Source organism: Brassica napus, chromosome C9, assembly GCF_020379485.1.
Source record: "Brassica napus cultivar Da-Ae chromosome C9, Da-Ae, whole genome shotgun sequence".
Classification (NCBI taxonomy): Eukaryota; Viridiplantae; Streptophyta; class Magnoliopsida; order Brassicales; family Brassicaceae; genus Brassica; species Brassica napus.
The window spans coordinates 33411847-33426794 of NC_063452.1; the positions used below are offsets into that span (position 1 = coordinate 33411847).

The 14948-nt window shown below is 44.0% G+C and overlaps 3 protein-coding genes across 3 annotated transcripts; 2 read left to right on the forward strand and 1 right to left on the reverse strand.

Moving 5' to 3' along the window:
- The first annotated feature begins 1170 nt into the window (after positions 1–1170).
- Positions 1171–8358, forward strand: LOC125593018 (uncharacterized protein At3g43530-like). The gene is made up of 6 exons (XM_048768915.1): positions 1171–1972; positions 2705–3460; positions 3535–3696; positions 3784–4249; positions 4324–4683; positions 4749–8358. The coding sequence occupies exons 1-6, from the start codon at positions 1463–1465 to the stop codon at positions 4958–4960; spliced, it is 2466 nt and encodes an 821-aa protein (XP_048624872.1). The 5' UTR covers positions 1171–1462; the 3' UTR covers positions 4961–8358.
- LOC125592613 lies at positions 5971–7260 on the reverse strand. The gene has a single exon (XM_048767931.1). The coding sequence runs from the start codon at positions 7258–7260 to the stop codon at positions 5971–5973; it is 1290 nt and encodes a 429-aa protein (XP_048623888.1).
- A 3917-nt stretch (positions 8359–12275) lies between the features above and the next one.
- LOC125592614 lies at positions 12276–13620 on the forward strand. Its single transcript, XM_048767932.1, has 3 exons — positions 12276–12531; positions 12611–12816; positions 12862–13620. Exons 1-3 carry the CDS (start codon positions 12276–12278, stop codon positions 13618–13620), a joined length of 1221 nt encoding a protein of 406 aa, XP_048623889.1.
- The last annotated feature ends 1328 nt before the right edge of the window (positions 13621–14948 follow it).

Here is a 14948-nt window from a genome sequence, read left to right on the forward strand (position 1 = left end):
TCATCGAATGAAGTACGTTCGGCTCAGCGGCTGCTCGGACGCCTACGGGCTTCTCGGCCCAGCAGAGGAGGCCCACCAAGATGGCGTAAATTAGGTCAAGGACGAGGTATCATGACGTTTATATAAGGGAAACGGGAGACAACGAGAAAAGGATCCGAAATCACTTACTAACACTTGACGGCTAGATTAGGGTTTTCACCTTTGCTTCATCTCGCCGTTAGTTGTACTTTTCCGGTAGCTCGTCGAGCCACCGGATTCCGTTCTGTCGCACTCTCTTCTTTTCCCTTGTAACCGACCGAACGTTTTTTCTCCCACCATTAATAAGACGTCTTTGTTTAAACCCACATCTTATTATTTACCGTTTTCCGATCAAACAGTTGGCGCCCACCGTGGGGCCACTAGCAAAGTAACGTCAGAACTATGGTCGTTAGCAACGACAGTTCTTCGTCAGGCGAGGAGCGTGAAGCTCTCGAGGTGACACCGGCTCCAGAGGTGACACCTACGCCTACACCAGTAACTCCACTTCCCCATCCTGCATCTATGGAAACTATCCTGGCACGCCTCGCCCTACAAGAAGTGGCGCAGAAGGCGGCAGTTGACCAAATCACGGCGATAGCAAAGATCCTTGCTCCTCTCGCTGCAAACGCCGAAGCTTCAATGGCGCAGTATCGTCGACACCTGTTCGCCACAGAATGAACCACCGACTTGGCACCTACGCGGGATAACGATAACCAAAGCGCCGGTAACAACACCAACGCGCACACAGCAAGCGAACTAGCCGCGTTGAAACAGTCGGTCCTCGATATCAATTCGAAGATCCACCAGGTGACGACGTCCGCGCCCCAAATCGAGCATGTACTCGCGGAATCTCTTCGTACACCCTTCACGCAAAAGGTTACCGGCGTGCGGCTACAGAAGATGGAGAAACTCCGTCTTCCAACCTTCAAAGGTCTCTCTGACCCTTCTACTCACGTCACGTCTTTCAACATAGCGATGCGACGCGCAAACCTGACCGACGAAGACAAAGACGCCGCCTTTTGCCAACTCTTCGTCGAAACCCTAGAAGGACCGGCCCTTACTTTGTTCACGGGCCTCAGAGAGAACTCCGTTGACTGTTTCCATGACCTCTCGACGGCTTTCCTTAAGAACTATATCATGTTCACCAACCAGGAAGGGATCAAATTCTGTCATGAGACACATGGATTTCAAAAATTCTCTCGTGACCCTGTTTTAATTTGTTTTTAGTTTTCATTAAAATTGAAATACAAAACAAGGGGAAATAGCTAAAATCCCAAACGATTTTGATTTATTTACAATTCATGCCCTTACTAGCTCCACCCATAAACCCGACCCATCTAAAACTCGGATCCTAAATCCCTAAATCGTAACAAAACTTCCCCACTTTCTTCATTTCACGATCTCTGAACATTTTGTTCTTCACTCATCAATTCCACCAGCGAAAATGACATCTAAACTAAGATTCACCAAGAAAAAGAAAGAATCCCCACCAAAGAAGAAAAAGAAATCCTCACCGACAAAAAAGAAGGAGATTGAACCGGCTAAGAAGGAGATGACTTTGTCCACGGGAAAGAAGAAACGGGGTAGATCGTCTTCAGCAGAGGAACACGAAGCAGACGACGGCGGGTCGTCGTCTCAACCCACGAAGCGGCCGCGTCTTACTTCAAACCGTAACCCTAAAAATCTTCAACCTAATCCGGCTGCTGCCTCTGCTTCTCCTACTCAACCTGACAATGAGGAGACACCTATAGTACCACCAGCCACATCAGAAGATCCTCCACCAACGAAGAGACAAAATCCGTCACACCAACAAGATCCTCCGGATGCATCTATTTCCCGGTCTTCCACGAAGGGCGGGACACCTTATTCGGAACAAGGAGACAATGAGGAAATGGGATCGCATGGTGAGCCTACCAGATCACGAGAACCTAATGCTACAGAAGAGCAAATAATGGTAAGAAATCATTTTGAAGTCAGTTTTTGTAATATGTTAGAACGTAGATATATTGTATATAGATGTACTAGTAAACCTAGTAGTACTTAAAGATAAGTGTGACTTGTACAAATGAAGAAGTTTAAATTGTTTTACTAATACAATATGAAATGAAATGTAAAATTGTATAACTAGTACAACTTCTTAAAAATTTAACTAACTAGAACAAGACAATTTTACTCGTTTTATTAATACAACTGTAATATGTAAAACAAGTATCACTCATACATCTTGTAATTATCTAACTAGTGAAACTTGTACAACTGTTATTTGTATAACTAGTATTACTCGTACAACTAGAACCTATCTAATAAGTAATATTTGTACAACTATTATATGTATAACTTGTAGAACATATGTAACTAGTATAACTCGTACAACTGTCCTACGTTTACGTGTATAACTCGTACAACTAGAACATATGTATCTACAAGTAAAACAAATCTAAGTAGTATAACTTGTACTACTGTTTTTTGTATTACTTGTATAACTCGTACCACTTAAACAAATTTAAGTATACAACTTGTAATACTCGTACAACTACGACTGTAGCAGAACTTGTGTATTACTAGTATAACTCGTATATGTATAACTTGTGTTACTCATACAACTAGATGTTGTGTAACCAATATAACTTGTATTACCAGCACAACTCCTTAGTTTTCAGTTGTATTAATGTTTTTTATTGTGTAGGTAAAGGAGATGGCTGGAGGAGCAATCAAACCACACAAGTTTTACTTCAAACCAGCTGAATATGGGAAACCCTGTAAGCTCTCCTCAAGGTGTCATCAAACGAAGTTCATCAAGTTGATTGACAATTTTCATGCAACCGAGAAGAAGTGGTTTTACGCGCACCCACAGTTCAAGCATATTATCCATATGGAGTGCTCCTCAAGGAGAAAGGTGATGGGATTGTGGATGTTACTGATTCACACCATAAAAGTCGACAAGAAGAGACAGGCTTGGTTTGTGGTAAATGGGGTTCCCATTCGTTACTCCATCAGAGAACATGGTCTTATATCAGGACTATACTGCCACACATATCCAGAAAACTATGAGAGCATTGGGAGTTTGAAGTTTGCTAAGAAGTACTTTCAGCAACCACCAAAGAAGAAGGGTGACGATCCTCCTGAACTAAAAGTGACTGCAGCTGATGTCCTAAAGAAGCTAAAGAAGATGAAATATGATGGTAGTCATGAACGGTTGAGGATGGCTGTGCTTTATTTCTTGGCCACAGTCATTTTTCAAAGATCAAGGTATGGAACCCCTATAGACCATTTTCTTCTCCGAATGGTTAATGATCTTCGGGTGTGCCACACGTTTCCATGGGGGCGTTACACTTTTGATGACTCCTTGAAGGAGATAAAGCATATGGTGAAGCATTTTCGAGGAAAGATCCCAACTGTAAAGGCTTCTTGGACATTTCCTGGGTTTATCAACCCACTGGAGGTAATAATTGTTAACTGAATGGCATATAACATGTATAATTTGTTACTAATATGTTAGTTTAAAATGGTGTGCAGATATTGGCATTTGAAAGTATACAAGTGCTGAAGGAAAATTTTAGAGAAGATGTTGAAGAATTTGATGATAGCTGTCCAAGAATGTGCAAGTCGAGATTCCTAGCGAATGGGTCGTCAGGATATGCGTTGAGCGAGATATATGAGAAGCTCGGAGAAACAAAGGTGATACACTTGAAGTGAATTTCTGTGTCATTTTTTCAAGCCTTCATATTTTTACCTTAATGTGTGATATTTTGGTTAATTTTTCAGGAAATTTCTAATATTTTGAAACCAACTGGAAGCGAGTCAGATCTATCAGTTGAGATCTTTGATGATGGGTTATGGGATGATGTTGAGCTGGGAGATGATGGGGATATAGATGACCCAATTGTTGATGGTTGGAACAAGATTATTATCCATGACCAAGTAAAAATTCTTTGGGAGGATCTGTACAAGATGGATGTCAAAACTCGAAAGATAGAACACGAGCCTGAGAGGATTTGTGAAGAACTTGAGGGTCCGAGGGTGTGTGAGGAAACTGAGGCAGGATGTGAGAGTTTGAAAACAAGAGTTGCTCAGTTGGAAGCAAGCATTAAGGTGAGAGATGACATAATTGGTCAGTTGGAAGCAAGAATAAAGAGTATGGAAAATGACCGCAACCCGAGGGACAGATTTGGGAACATGGAAGACTTGTTTGATCATGATCGTTTTGACACTGGTGGAGGCCAAGAAAATGGTATAAATTATGATTTTATTCATTAGGGTCTGTTTTTAAGACAAATGATTAACCTTTATATATTTTTATTTTAGATGATAATGATAAAGATGCCACAAAGGAGGGTGAGACTGAAACCGAGCAAATGGCAGAAGATGATGCTGATAAGGAGGCCACGAAGGATGGAGAGAATGAGCCTGAGAAAGAAAGTAAGGTTGATGCTGATAAGGAGGCCACAAAGGAGGGTGATAATGAACTCGAGGAGATGGCAGAAGATGATGCTGATAAGGAGGCCACAGAGGATGGAGAAAATGAGCATGAGAAAGATAGCCATGTTGATGCTGATAAGGAGGCCACAAAAGAAGGTGAGAATGAACCCGAGCAGATGGCAGAAGATGATACTGATAAGGAGGCCACGAAGGAGGTTGAGAATGACCCTGAGCACGCACTGCAAGGTAATGTATTTTATCATAATTTTTATTGTAACTTAGCTGTGATTTGATTTTAATATATTTTGCAGAGGATCTTGAAGTGATGGTGGCGGCTGCAGAGAAGTTTGAGAAAGAAGTTGTGGAGAAGAAAGCTGCAGAGAAAGAAGTTGTGGAGAAGAAAGCTTGGGAGAAAGAATCTACGGATGAAAAGGATGGAGATGCTGAAGAAGATTCACCGAAGAAGACGAAGAGGGTGCCAAAGCCTTCTCGTATGAAGCAGTCTCCATATGTTGAGAAGTAATCTATGTGTTTCTTGTATTTGGAACATATAACTTTATGTTGCTTTTGCCAAACATAAGACTTGTGTTGCTATTGTGAAACTTAAGACTTGGTGTTGCTTTTGTGAAACATAGAACTTGTGTGTTTCTGATTTAGTAGTGAACTTGTGTTTGTCATACTGTTGTTGAACTTGTTTGAACTTGACAAATTATTGGTATAACTAATACTACCGAGTAAACTATGGCAAAATTTCTCTAACGGATACAACTGGTACAACTATTGTTCTTAAAATGTGTTGCACATTTAAAACGTGATAATCAGCTAAAACATAATAAGGTTATTAACAAGTAGTCGTACCAGGATTTTAGTTGTACAATCCAATACATAGTTGTACCAGGTTTTGAGTTGTACAAGTTTGTTCATAGTTGTATTTTGGTAGAGAATTTGAATTGTGTAGTTGTACCACAGTTAAAATATATATACCTCAGTTGTACAACCTTTTCATTCTTTAATGCATTGAACCACATACAAATTAACAATTAATTTTGTTAAAATATATTTTGTGTATGTTTTCCGAAAATATAGTGAACAAACTAGTAAACAAACCTTTAAAGAATAAGGTAGATCATTCAAACTTATGTGATTGTGTAATAATTGAATTTTTTTTTGGTAAAACTTCAAAAAATTAGAATGGACCACTCTTAGGACACTCCAACTTTTATATTCTATTGTTATTTAATTATTGAAAGCCAAATGGAGTTTTTAAATGTCATATTTTAAGAAGGTGTACCAGTTGTACCAGTATTTCCTTCCTCGTGTATATAATGTAGTTGTACTAATTGTACTAGTATTACATCATATAGTTATACTAGTTGTACCAGTACGACAACACATAAACATGATTGTTATGTTATATGAAATTTTACCAGTTGTACATGTCGTACCTAACAGAAACAACACAATACATAAGTTCCACAACACTTAAATAAGTTCCACAATACATAAATAAGTTCCATAACACATAAGTAAGACTCACAATATATAAGCAAGTTCCATAACACATAAGTTAGAGTCATTCATCATTTCCTTCGTTGTCACTTCTCTCGTCACCACTTCCTTCGCTGTCACTTCCCTCATTGCTGCTTTCTTCGTAATCGATGTCATCGTTGTCGTTGTCATCTTTGTCACTACTGTCACCAAGCCACTCCGAGAATGGTGCATACTTTTTCTTTCTCTTCCTTCGATATTCTCCCGCAGATGGGAATCTAGTAGTTTGTAATCTTCCTTTTTTTTCTCCACATACGGCGGGAACACAACCTGAGATTGTATTTCCTCAGGAACTTGCCAGGATGAATGATGAGGCACTGGATATATTGTCCTACAATATGCCAATGTCCACTGCTCCATCCAATAATACTTAGAACAATAATTTTCAACCAACTGCTCTAGCGTATCATCTGTTGTAGTTCTGCAATACTTCATGATCGCAGCAAGCGAATGCACACAAGGATACCGGTCAATTTCAAAATGCCGACAGTCACATGTTTTGTTGATCAAATCAACCAAATAACCTTTCCCATCCGTACCAGTAACATTGTACTGACGTTCAAATGTGTTTAGCACCTCCACGTGAAGTGTTCTTGCAATCGGACAGTTCTCATGCAATTCAACATGCACACGTGGGACAAGTAGCTGCCTCTGTGGAACCACTATAGAAATTTGTCGGTATCTATTAAACCATTCTATAATCTTCCCCACGGTCTCATCAATCATTGGCAGCAGTGCATAATTCCTTTGTTCCTTGAAAACACCATTCATAGATTCAGCAGTGTTGGTTGTATCTATGTTGTACCTTGCTCCTGGAAATTGACATCTTGCCCATTTTCTCTCATGTACACTCTCATCCAGATACTCAGCGGCCTGAGGATACCTTCTTCTCAAATCAATATATTTTCTTTTAAACTCTTTTTCTGTGTAAATACCAGCAATTTTTTTGAACTCATGGGCAACCACATCTTTCCTAACATGGCTGCATGCTCCTTTCACATTATTAGCCAAGTGATATATGCAATATCCATGGATCGCCAATGGGTAGATCTCGTGTACTGTCTTGATGATGCTTTGGTTTCTATCAGTGCAGAATACAAGTTGGGGATCATCTGGTATCAAGGTTTTCAATGTAGTCAAAAACCAACTCCAATTTGCATTTTTTTCACCATCTACTACAGCAAAAGCGAGGGGATAATGATGATGATCTGGATCTTGAGCAGTGGCAATAAGAAGCACTCCTTTATACACACCTTTCAGATGAGTTCCATCCATAATTATCACTTTCCGCATGGAATTAAACCCTTCAATGCAAGCTCCGAGCGCGAAGAACACATACTAAAACTGGTTCTTCTCATCCACTACTAAGCGGGTGACAGTACGAGGATTCAACATTTCCAACATGTACAAGTAAGACGGCAGTCTAGCAAAGCTCTCTGTTGGGTTCCCACGCAGATCATTGATAGCTTTGTATTTTCCTCTCCAAGCCGTAGCATATGAAACCCTAACACCCAATTTGTTCTCAACCAAATCTATGAGATCCTTTGGTGCTGGAGTCTTGTATTTTCCTGGATAATCAGCTTGCAACACAGATGCGACCAAGCTTGGTGTGCCTCTTTTCCCCTTCTTGGTTGCACTTCCCTCTATCCTAACGCAAGTATTCATCTTCCGATACGTCCTTATAGTGAAAAAATCCGAGTTTTTCAGCTTTGCAGCACGTAAATACCATTTGCAACCAACCCCACGACACTTTAATACGTAAACTCGAGGCATCGACTTCACTATATCAACCTCAAAACAATTCTTATGCACAGCTTTGTCCACTAAATCTCTCACTTCATTCTTAGTTTCAAATTCTTGGTGCAAAGCCATGTCAATACCGTCATCCCACTCGAAATGTACAACTGGTGTTTCAGCTGGTTTAACAACCGCCAACTTCTCCATATCATCTCTTTCAGTACCCACTTCATCGCCTTTCTCATTCTCATCCTCTTGAATATGAGGAATAGTCGTCAACTCCTTAAGACCAACCATATCATCATTTGCTCTTGCATCACTAATAATTTCCTCATCCCTAGAAAACATCTCGTTACTTTGGTTTTGTGAGACATATTCTATGAGCTCCACGTGCAAGACAGTACGCCTCTGATTTTTTTCGACTTCCAATAAATATCCTAAAACATCTTCATCATCGAAGATGTAACATGGCCTCTTATCATCCATTCCAAACGGAAAGTAACTCAGCTGAATCTTGGACGAAGCTACATCAATCTTCATTTTCCTGCATACTCTATCAACCAACTGAGAGTAAGTCACCTCCTCATCACTTCTCATCGTAAACACTAAAGTAGAAATATGTCGGTCTTTCCGCTTCCATCGAACTTCATCTCCCACATCTGAATAACTACCCCCTTGATCAAAATATATCACCACGCGTCTGTTGTTATCCATAGTTACCTGAAAAAATATAATAAACAACATCACCACTTAGTAGTTGTTCCGGTTATTCTAGTTACACACGTAGCAGTGATGACATTTGTACTAGTTGTACCAGTATCATATTGTATACGTGACTAATAGTTGTACGTGTTTAACTAGTCGTATAGTTCTTATGAACAATCACAGTAACATTAGTTGTACCAGTTATACCATATTATATAAACAATTTTCCTTCCACAATTTCATGATTATAATTAGATTTACATTATATTCAATTTCAAATCACTTTTACTATTGTTATGTCTTTGGTTCAAACATGATTCAACGTACTGTATCTAATTTGAGAGAGAGAGAGAGAGAGAGAGAGAGGAGAGAGACAAAACATTACCCAAGTTCATCTATGGAGGAAGATACACGATTTGTTGTGGATGTTTATGCTGTTCTTCGTCCAATCTCTCAAAAGAGATATTGTTTGGTGTAGAATTGAAGTGAAGAATTGAAGTGAGGAAGAATGGTGGTTGTTACGTTAATTGAAGAGAGGAAGAAGAAGGGTGGGTCCCGTATAAGGAGGAGAGAGAGGAAGGACAAATCGTGTGGCTCATTTTGTTTTGATTCAATGGTGTAGATCATCCATTCATTAAGGCCCTTATAGTAATTTTCTTTCATTGGAGTCATGCCAAAGATGTTAGGTTGTAAGAGAATATAAAAAGTGGGTTATGTCCTATAAGAGAATAATGTCCACCAGGAAGCGAACGTGTCAGATTTGTGGAACCTCACTCACGCCAGCGACCAAAGTCTCCGTGACTTCATGGAAAAATTCAAAGCTATTGTCTCGAAGATTGATATTCCCGACCATATCGCCGTCGAATCTTTGATGAACACCTTGCACGTCGACTCCACATTCCGCCAGGATCTTTACCGATATCCGACAAAATCTGTCTCCGACGCCATCGCTCGCTCGCACAACTTTATCCGCATGGAAGAAGACACCAGAGTAAAGTTCGCAAAAGAAGAAGCAGCAAGACAGCGATCCTCCCGAACGAACGACACCCGCCCCGAGCCTCGCCAGCACTCCTCCGGTGGAAATACGACCCAGAAGCGAAGCTACGTTAGCTCGGTCGATGATGAGGAATCTCCAAAATCAGCAGCCATCACGCGAGAGAAAGGCTGGAACCACTGGGATCGAGACTCCGCTCCGAAGCAATCAACCCAAACCGAACCAGCGAGTTCAAACTCCGAGGAGCCGAAAAAATGGTGCCTCTACCACAAAAGGGATTCCCATGACACGAAGGAATGCAAGGTCCTCATCGGGCAGTTTTTCGACGGGATCACTAATGGGACAATCCAAATGCCCACTTCTCCTACGACACCGAAAAACACTAAAAGCTGGAGTAAGAATAAGGAGAAGAAGGCACAGAAGTCCCAAAAGAACACGGCCCCGAGCGAGGAAAGAGCAAGCCCTGAGCGCACTCCCGTCAACAACGTCGGCCCCGCCAACGATTCGTCAGAAGACGAACACCCGCGTCGCCGGCGACGAGTGGAAGTCATACTCTCTCGCCCCTGCGACTCCTCTGATGACGACGTCCCGACAGCGCAACCAGATCTGCGCGATAAATTGGACAGCAAGGATAAGCAGTCCCTCGCTCCCTCGAAAGCAGATAAAGACCTACGCATTCTATTGAAGCGAAAAAGCGCCACGAACGAAAACACAGGAACCACCGACCTCCGTGCGACCATCTCAAAATGCAACGCTCGGAGAGTCGGTCAAACTGGCGACCTTCGTGACCAGCTCAATTCGAAGGCCGACGACCTGCGAATCCAACTCAACCGTTCGAAAGGGTCCGATCTGCGACGACGTCTTGAGTCAAAAAAGAAACAGCCCACAGAAATTCCTACATTCGAGAACACAACTGACGATTTGAGGAAGCAACTCGAATCAATGCGAGCTAACCGAGCCCCGCACATTAGTGTCATAATGGGCGGATCACCACCTTGCGGTGACTCGGTTCGAGCCGTCAAAGATTACAAACGTCAAGCAACCACCTCTCAGAAGTGGCCTTCTTCAGTCGAAAATGATCACCAGATCACTTTTTCGGCACTAGACACCAAGGGCGTCCACATGCCACATAACGATCCTCTCCTCGTCGACCTTGACATCGGGGAATGTCTGGTCGCAAAAGTCCTTATTGATACCGGCAGCTCAGTCGATCTCATCTTTCGCGACACACTCGACAAAATGGAAGTTGATTTAAGGGATATGAAGCCTTCCTCTCGCACGCTCACCGGCTTCAACGGAGCCTCGGAGCAAATGATCGGGACAATTCGCCTTCCAGTTTACGCAGGTGGTATAACCCGCGCCGTCAAGTTCTCCGTCATCCGCGCCAAAGCACCCTATAATGCCATACTCGGAACACCATGGCTGCATTCCATGAAAGCCGTCCCTTCGACTTATCATCAATGCATCAAATTTCCCGGAAAAGACGGCAAAACTCAGACGATTCGGGGAGATCAACAAGCCGCAAGAGAACTACTGATCGCAACTGTAAAGATGCAGCAACAAGCTTCCCTTGTCAACTCCGTCAGTAAACCACTCAACAAGATATACCCTCAGAAGGAAGAAGTTCGCGAAGTCGCAATCGATGAATCCGACCCGACGAAAATCATCCGAGTTGGCGTCTACCTGTCCGACGACGTATGTTCAAGGATCATCTCTTTCATCAAAGACAACGCCTCGACGTTCGCCTGGAAGACTTCCGACATGAAGGGGATCGACCCCGCAGTTACCTCTCATGAACTGCACGTCGATCCGACGTTCAAACCCATCCGACAGAAGCGACGAAAACTCGGTCCAGAACGATCTAAAGCCGTAAACGAAGAAGTCGACAGGCTCCTCGACGCGGGTTTCATAACCGAAGTCCGATACCCCGAATGGTTGGCTAACCCAGTTGTCGTCAAAAAGAAAAACGGCAAATGGCGCATATGCGTCGACTTCACGGACCTCAACAAGGCGTGCCCAAAAGACAGTTACCCACTCCCTCATATCGATCGTCTCGTCGAATCAACTGCTGGTAACGAACTCCTAACCTTCATGGACGCTTTCTCGGGATACAACCAGATCTTGATGCATCCCGACGATCGCGAGAAGACGGCATTCATCACCGACAGAGGGACCTACTGCTACAAGGTGATGCCCTTCGGGCTAAAGAATGCCGGCGCGACTTATCAGCGACTCGTCAACCGAATGTTCGCTGATCAGCTAGGCAACACCATGGAAGTGTACATCGACGACATGCTAGTCAAATCGCTCAAGGCCGACGATCACCTAAACAACTTACGCGACTGCTTCAAGATCTTGAATGACTACGGGATGAAGCTCAACCCAGCCAAGTGTACCTTCGGTGTCACTTCGGGAGAATTCCTCGGCTACATTGTCACTCAACGAGGAATCGAGGCTAACCCCAAGCAGATCTCGGCGATCCTCGATCTTCCAAGCCCAAAGAACAGCCGCGAAGTACAGCGACTAACCGGACGCATAGCAGCTCTCAACAGGTTCATCTCGCGATCAACCGATAAGTGTCTTCCCTTCTACGAGCTACTAAGGGGTAACAAGAGGTTCGTCTGGGACGAAAAGTGCGAAGAGGCGTTCAATCAACTCAAGCACTACCTCACAACCCCCCCCCCCAGTACTATCAAAGCCAGAAGCCGGCGACACATTGTCTCTCTACATAGCCGTCACATCCTCCGCTGTCAGCAGCGTGCTCATTCGAGAAGATCGGGGAGAACAGAAACCAATCTTTTACACAAGTAAAAGAATGACCGAGCCGGAGACGAGATACCCAACACTCGAAAAGATGGCCTTAGCTGTCGTCACCTCGGCCAGGAAACTGCGACCCTACTTTCAGTCGCACACGATTGAAGTGCTCTCCAACCAACCACTCCGAACGGTTATGCAGAATACCAACCAGTCAGGACGGTTGACTAAATGGGCGATGGAGCTGAGCGAACATGACATCGTGTACAAGAATCGCACAGCAGCAAAGTCACAGGTCCTTGCAGACTTCTTGATCGAGTTAACACCAGAGCTGGAGCAAGACCTCATCCTACCAAGTTTAAACTAGATCCTCCACGCGACGGTTCATCCACAAGTAAAGGGCGGGGGCAGGAGTGCAACTGCAATCACCAACAGGAGAACTCATCCGGCAGTCATTCAGTTATGGTTTTGCGGCGTCAAACAACGAAGCTGAGTACGAGTCCCTCATCGCAGGGCTCCGCCTCGCCAAGGCAGTAAAGGCCAAAAGAATCAGCGCTTACTGCGACTCTCAACTTGTTGTGAGCCAGTACCTCGGCGATTACGACGTCCGCAATGAAAGGATGGACGCCTATCTCAAACTCGTCCAAGACCTCACGCGAGACTTCGAGTTATTCGAACTCACGAAGGTTCCTCGCGGAGAAAATATCTGTGTCGACGCCCTCGCTGCTCTAGGAAGCAAGCTACACGATCAAGTCAAGAGGACAATCCCAATCCATAAAATCGAGAAACCGAGCATCGACATGAAGGCGGAACAGACTGCAATTGCAGCAGCGATTAGCGAAGCGATGGACATCGACGAAGCAGAACCTCCTTCGCAGGATGATCAGCCAACAGACTGGCGCAAGGAACTCATCGATTATCTCGCTGAAGGTTTATTGCCCACCGAGAAATGGGACGCGCGGCGACTGAAGCGACGTAGGGCACACTACGTTGTCATGGACGGGGAACTACACCGATGGACCGCGATGAAGGTGCTACTCAAATGTATCTCCGGCGAAGAAACGAGACTAGTCATGGCCGAAACACATGAAGGAGCAGCAGACAATCACTCGGGCGGACGAGCTCTTGCATTAAAAGTGAAGAATCTCGGATTCTACTGGCCAACCATGAACGCCGACTGCGAGAGATATGTGCGCAAGTGCGACAAATGCCAGCGTCATGCTCTCACCTTACACAGCCCAACGCAGTTCCTGCATACCCTAACTGCTCCATACCCATTCATGCGATGGGGAATGGACATCATCGGTCCAATGCCGGCATCTCGCCAAAAGAAGTTCATCCTGGTCCTCACAGACTACTTCACCAAGTGGGTTGAAGCCGAAGCCTATGCCAGCATCACCGACAAGGAGGTGCAAAACTTCGTCTGGAATAACATAATCTGCTGACACGGGCTCCCATACGAGATCATCACAAACAACGGTTCACAATTCATCTCGCATCATTTCAAGGGATTCTGCGACAGATGGCACATTCGACTCAACATGTCGACCCCGAGAAACCCGCAGAGTAACGGCCAAGCTGAGTCGACGTACAAGACCATCATCGACGGTCTGAAGAAACGACTCGACTTAAAGAAGGGTTGCTGGGCGGATGAACTAGATGGTGTCCTGTGGTCCCACAGAACAACTCCTCGCGGAGCGACGAAGGCTACGCCCTTCTCAATGGCCTACGGCGTAGAGGCAATGGCTCCCGCAGAAGTGAATGTGACGAGTTTGCGCCGATCACGAATGCCACAAAACGTCGAACTCAACTGTGACATGCTGCTCGACGCACTCGACGACATCGAGGAAAAGCGCGACCAAGCACTACTCCGTATCCAAAATTACCAGCATCAAATCGAGAGCTACTACAACCAAAAGGTTAAGTCGCGTCCCCTCGAAATAGGCAACCTTGTTTTAAGAAAGGTCTTCGAAAATACTAAGGAGTGGAAAGACGGCAAGCTTGGAGCCAACTGGGAAGGACCATACAAGATAGTCGAAGTCATCAAACCAGGAGTATACCGCCTCGAGACTTCAACAGGCGAAGCAGTACCGAGAGCTTGGAACTCCAAACATCTCCGCCTCTTCCATCCTTAGTCAAGACGAACACTTTACCGAGTAAATGCGCCACTAAGGCCACTTTTACTCGGTCTCTTTAAAAAAAAAAAAAAAAAAAAAAAGGGGGGGCGAAAGAACGACCAACGGTCACATTCTCTCGCTAAAAAAAAAAAAAAAAAAAAACCGAGTAAATGCGCCTCAAAAGCCACTTTTACTCGCAATCTAAGAACTACGAATGGCTTGATTCCCACAAAGGGATACGTAGGCAGCCCAAAAGAAAAAGGGGTCCAGCCGAAATAAAAAAAAAAAAAAAAAAAAAAAAAAACTCCTCCCCGAGGAATCGATCTCCGAAGCAGACGATCACTTAAGCGATGCCAACACGAGCATGCCCCGGCTTCCCGAACAAGCGTATTGATACTCGCATCCCACGTTGAATATGTCTTGATCAGACACGCGTTCAAGGGAGTCGACCGTGTTGCGATTTAAACCAACACGGCCGAGACAATGACTCCAACTCACCCTGTAATTTGCTAAGTAAGATTTGGTCCGCCGAACGCTTGAAAATTACGTTAGGGTCGATTTGGAACCAAAAACGTCGAAAACTCATAATTAACAACCAAACTCAAATGACGAACGAACGCGAGTCAAAGAAATCGACCGAGACAAAGTCATGACGA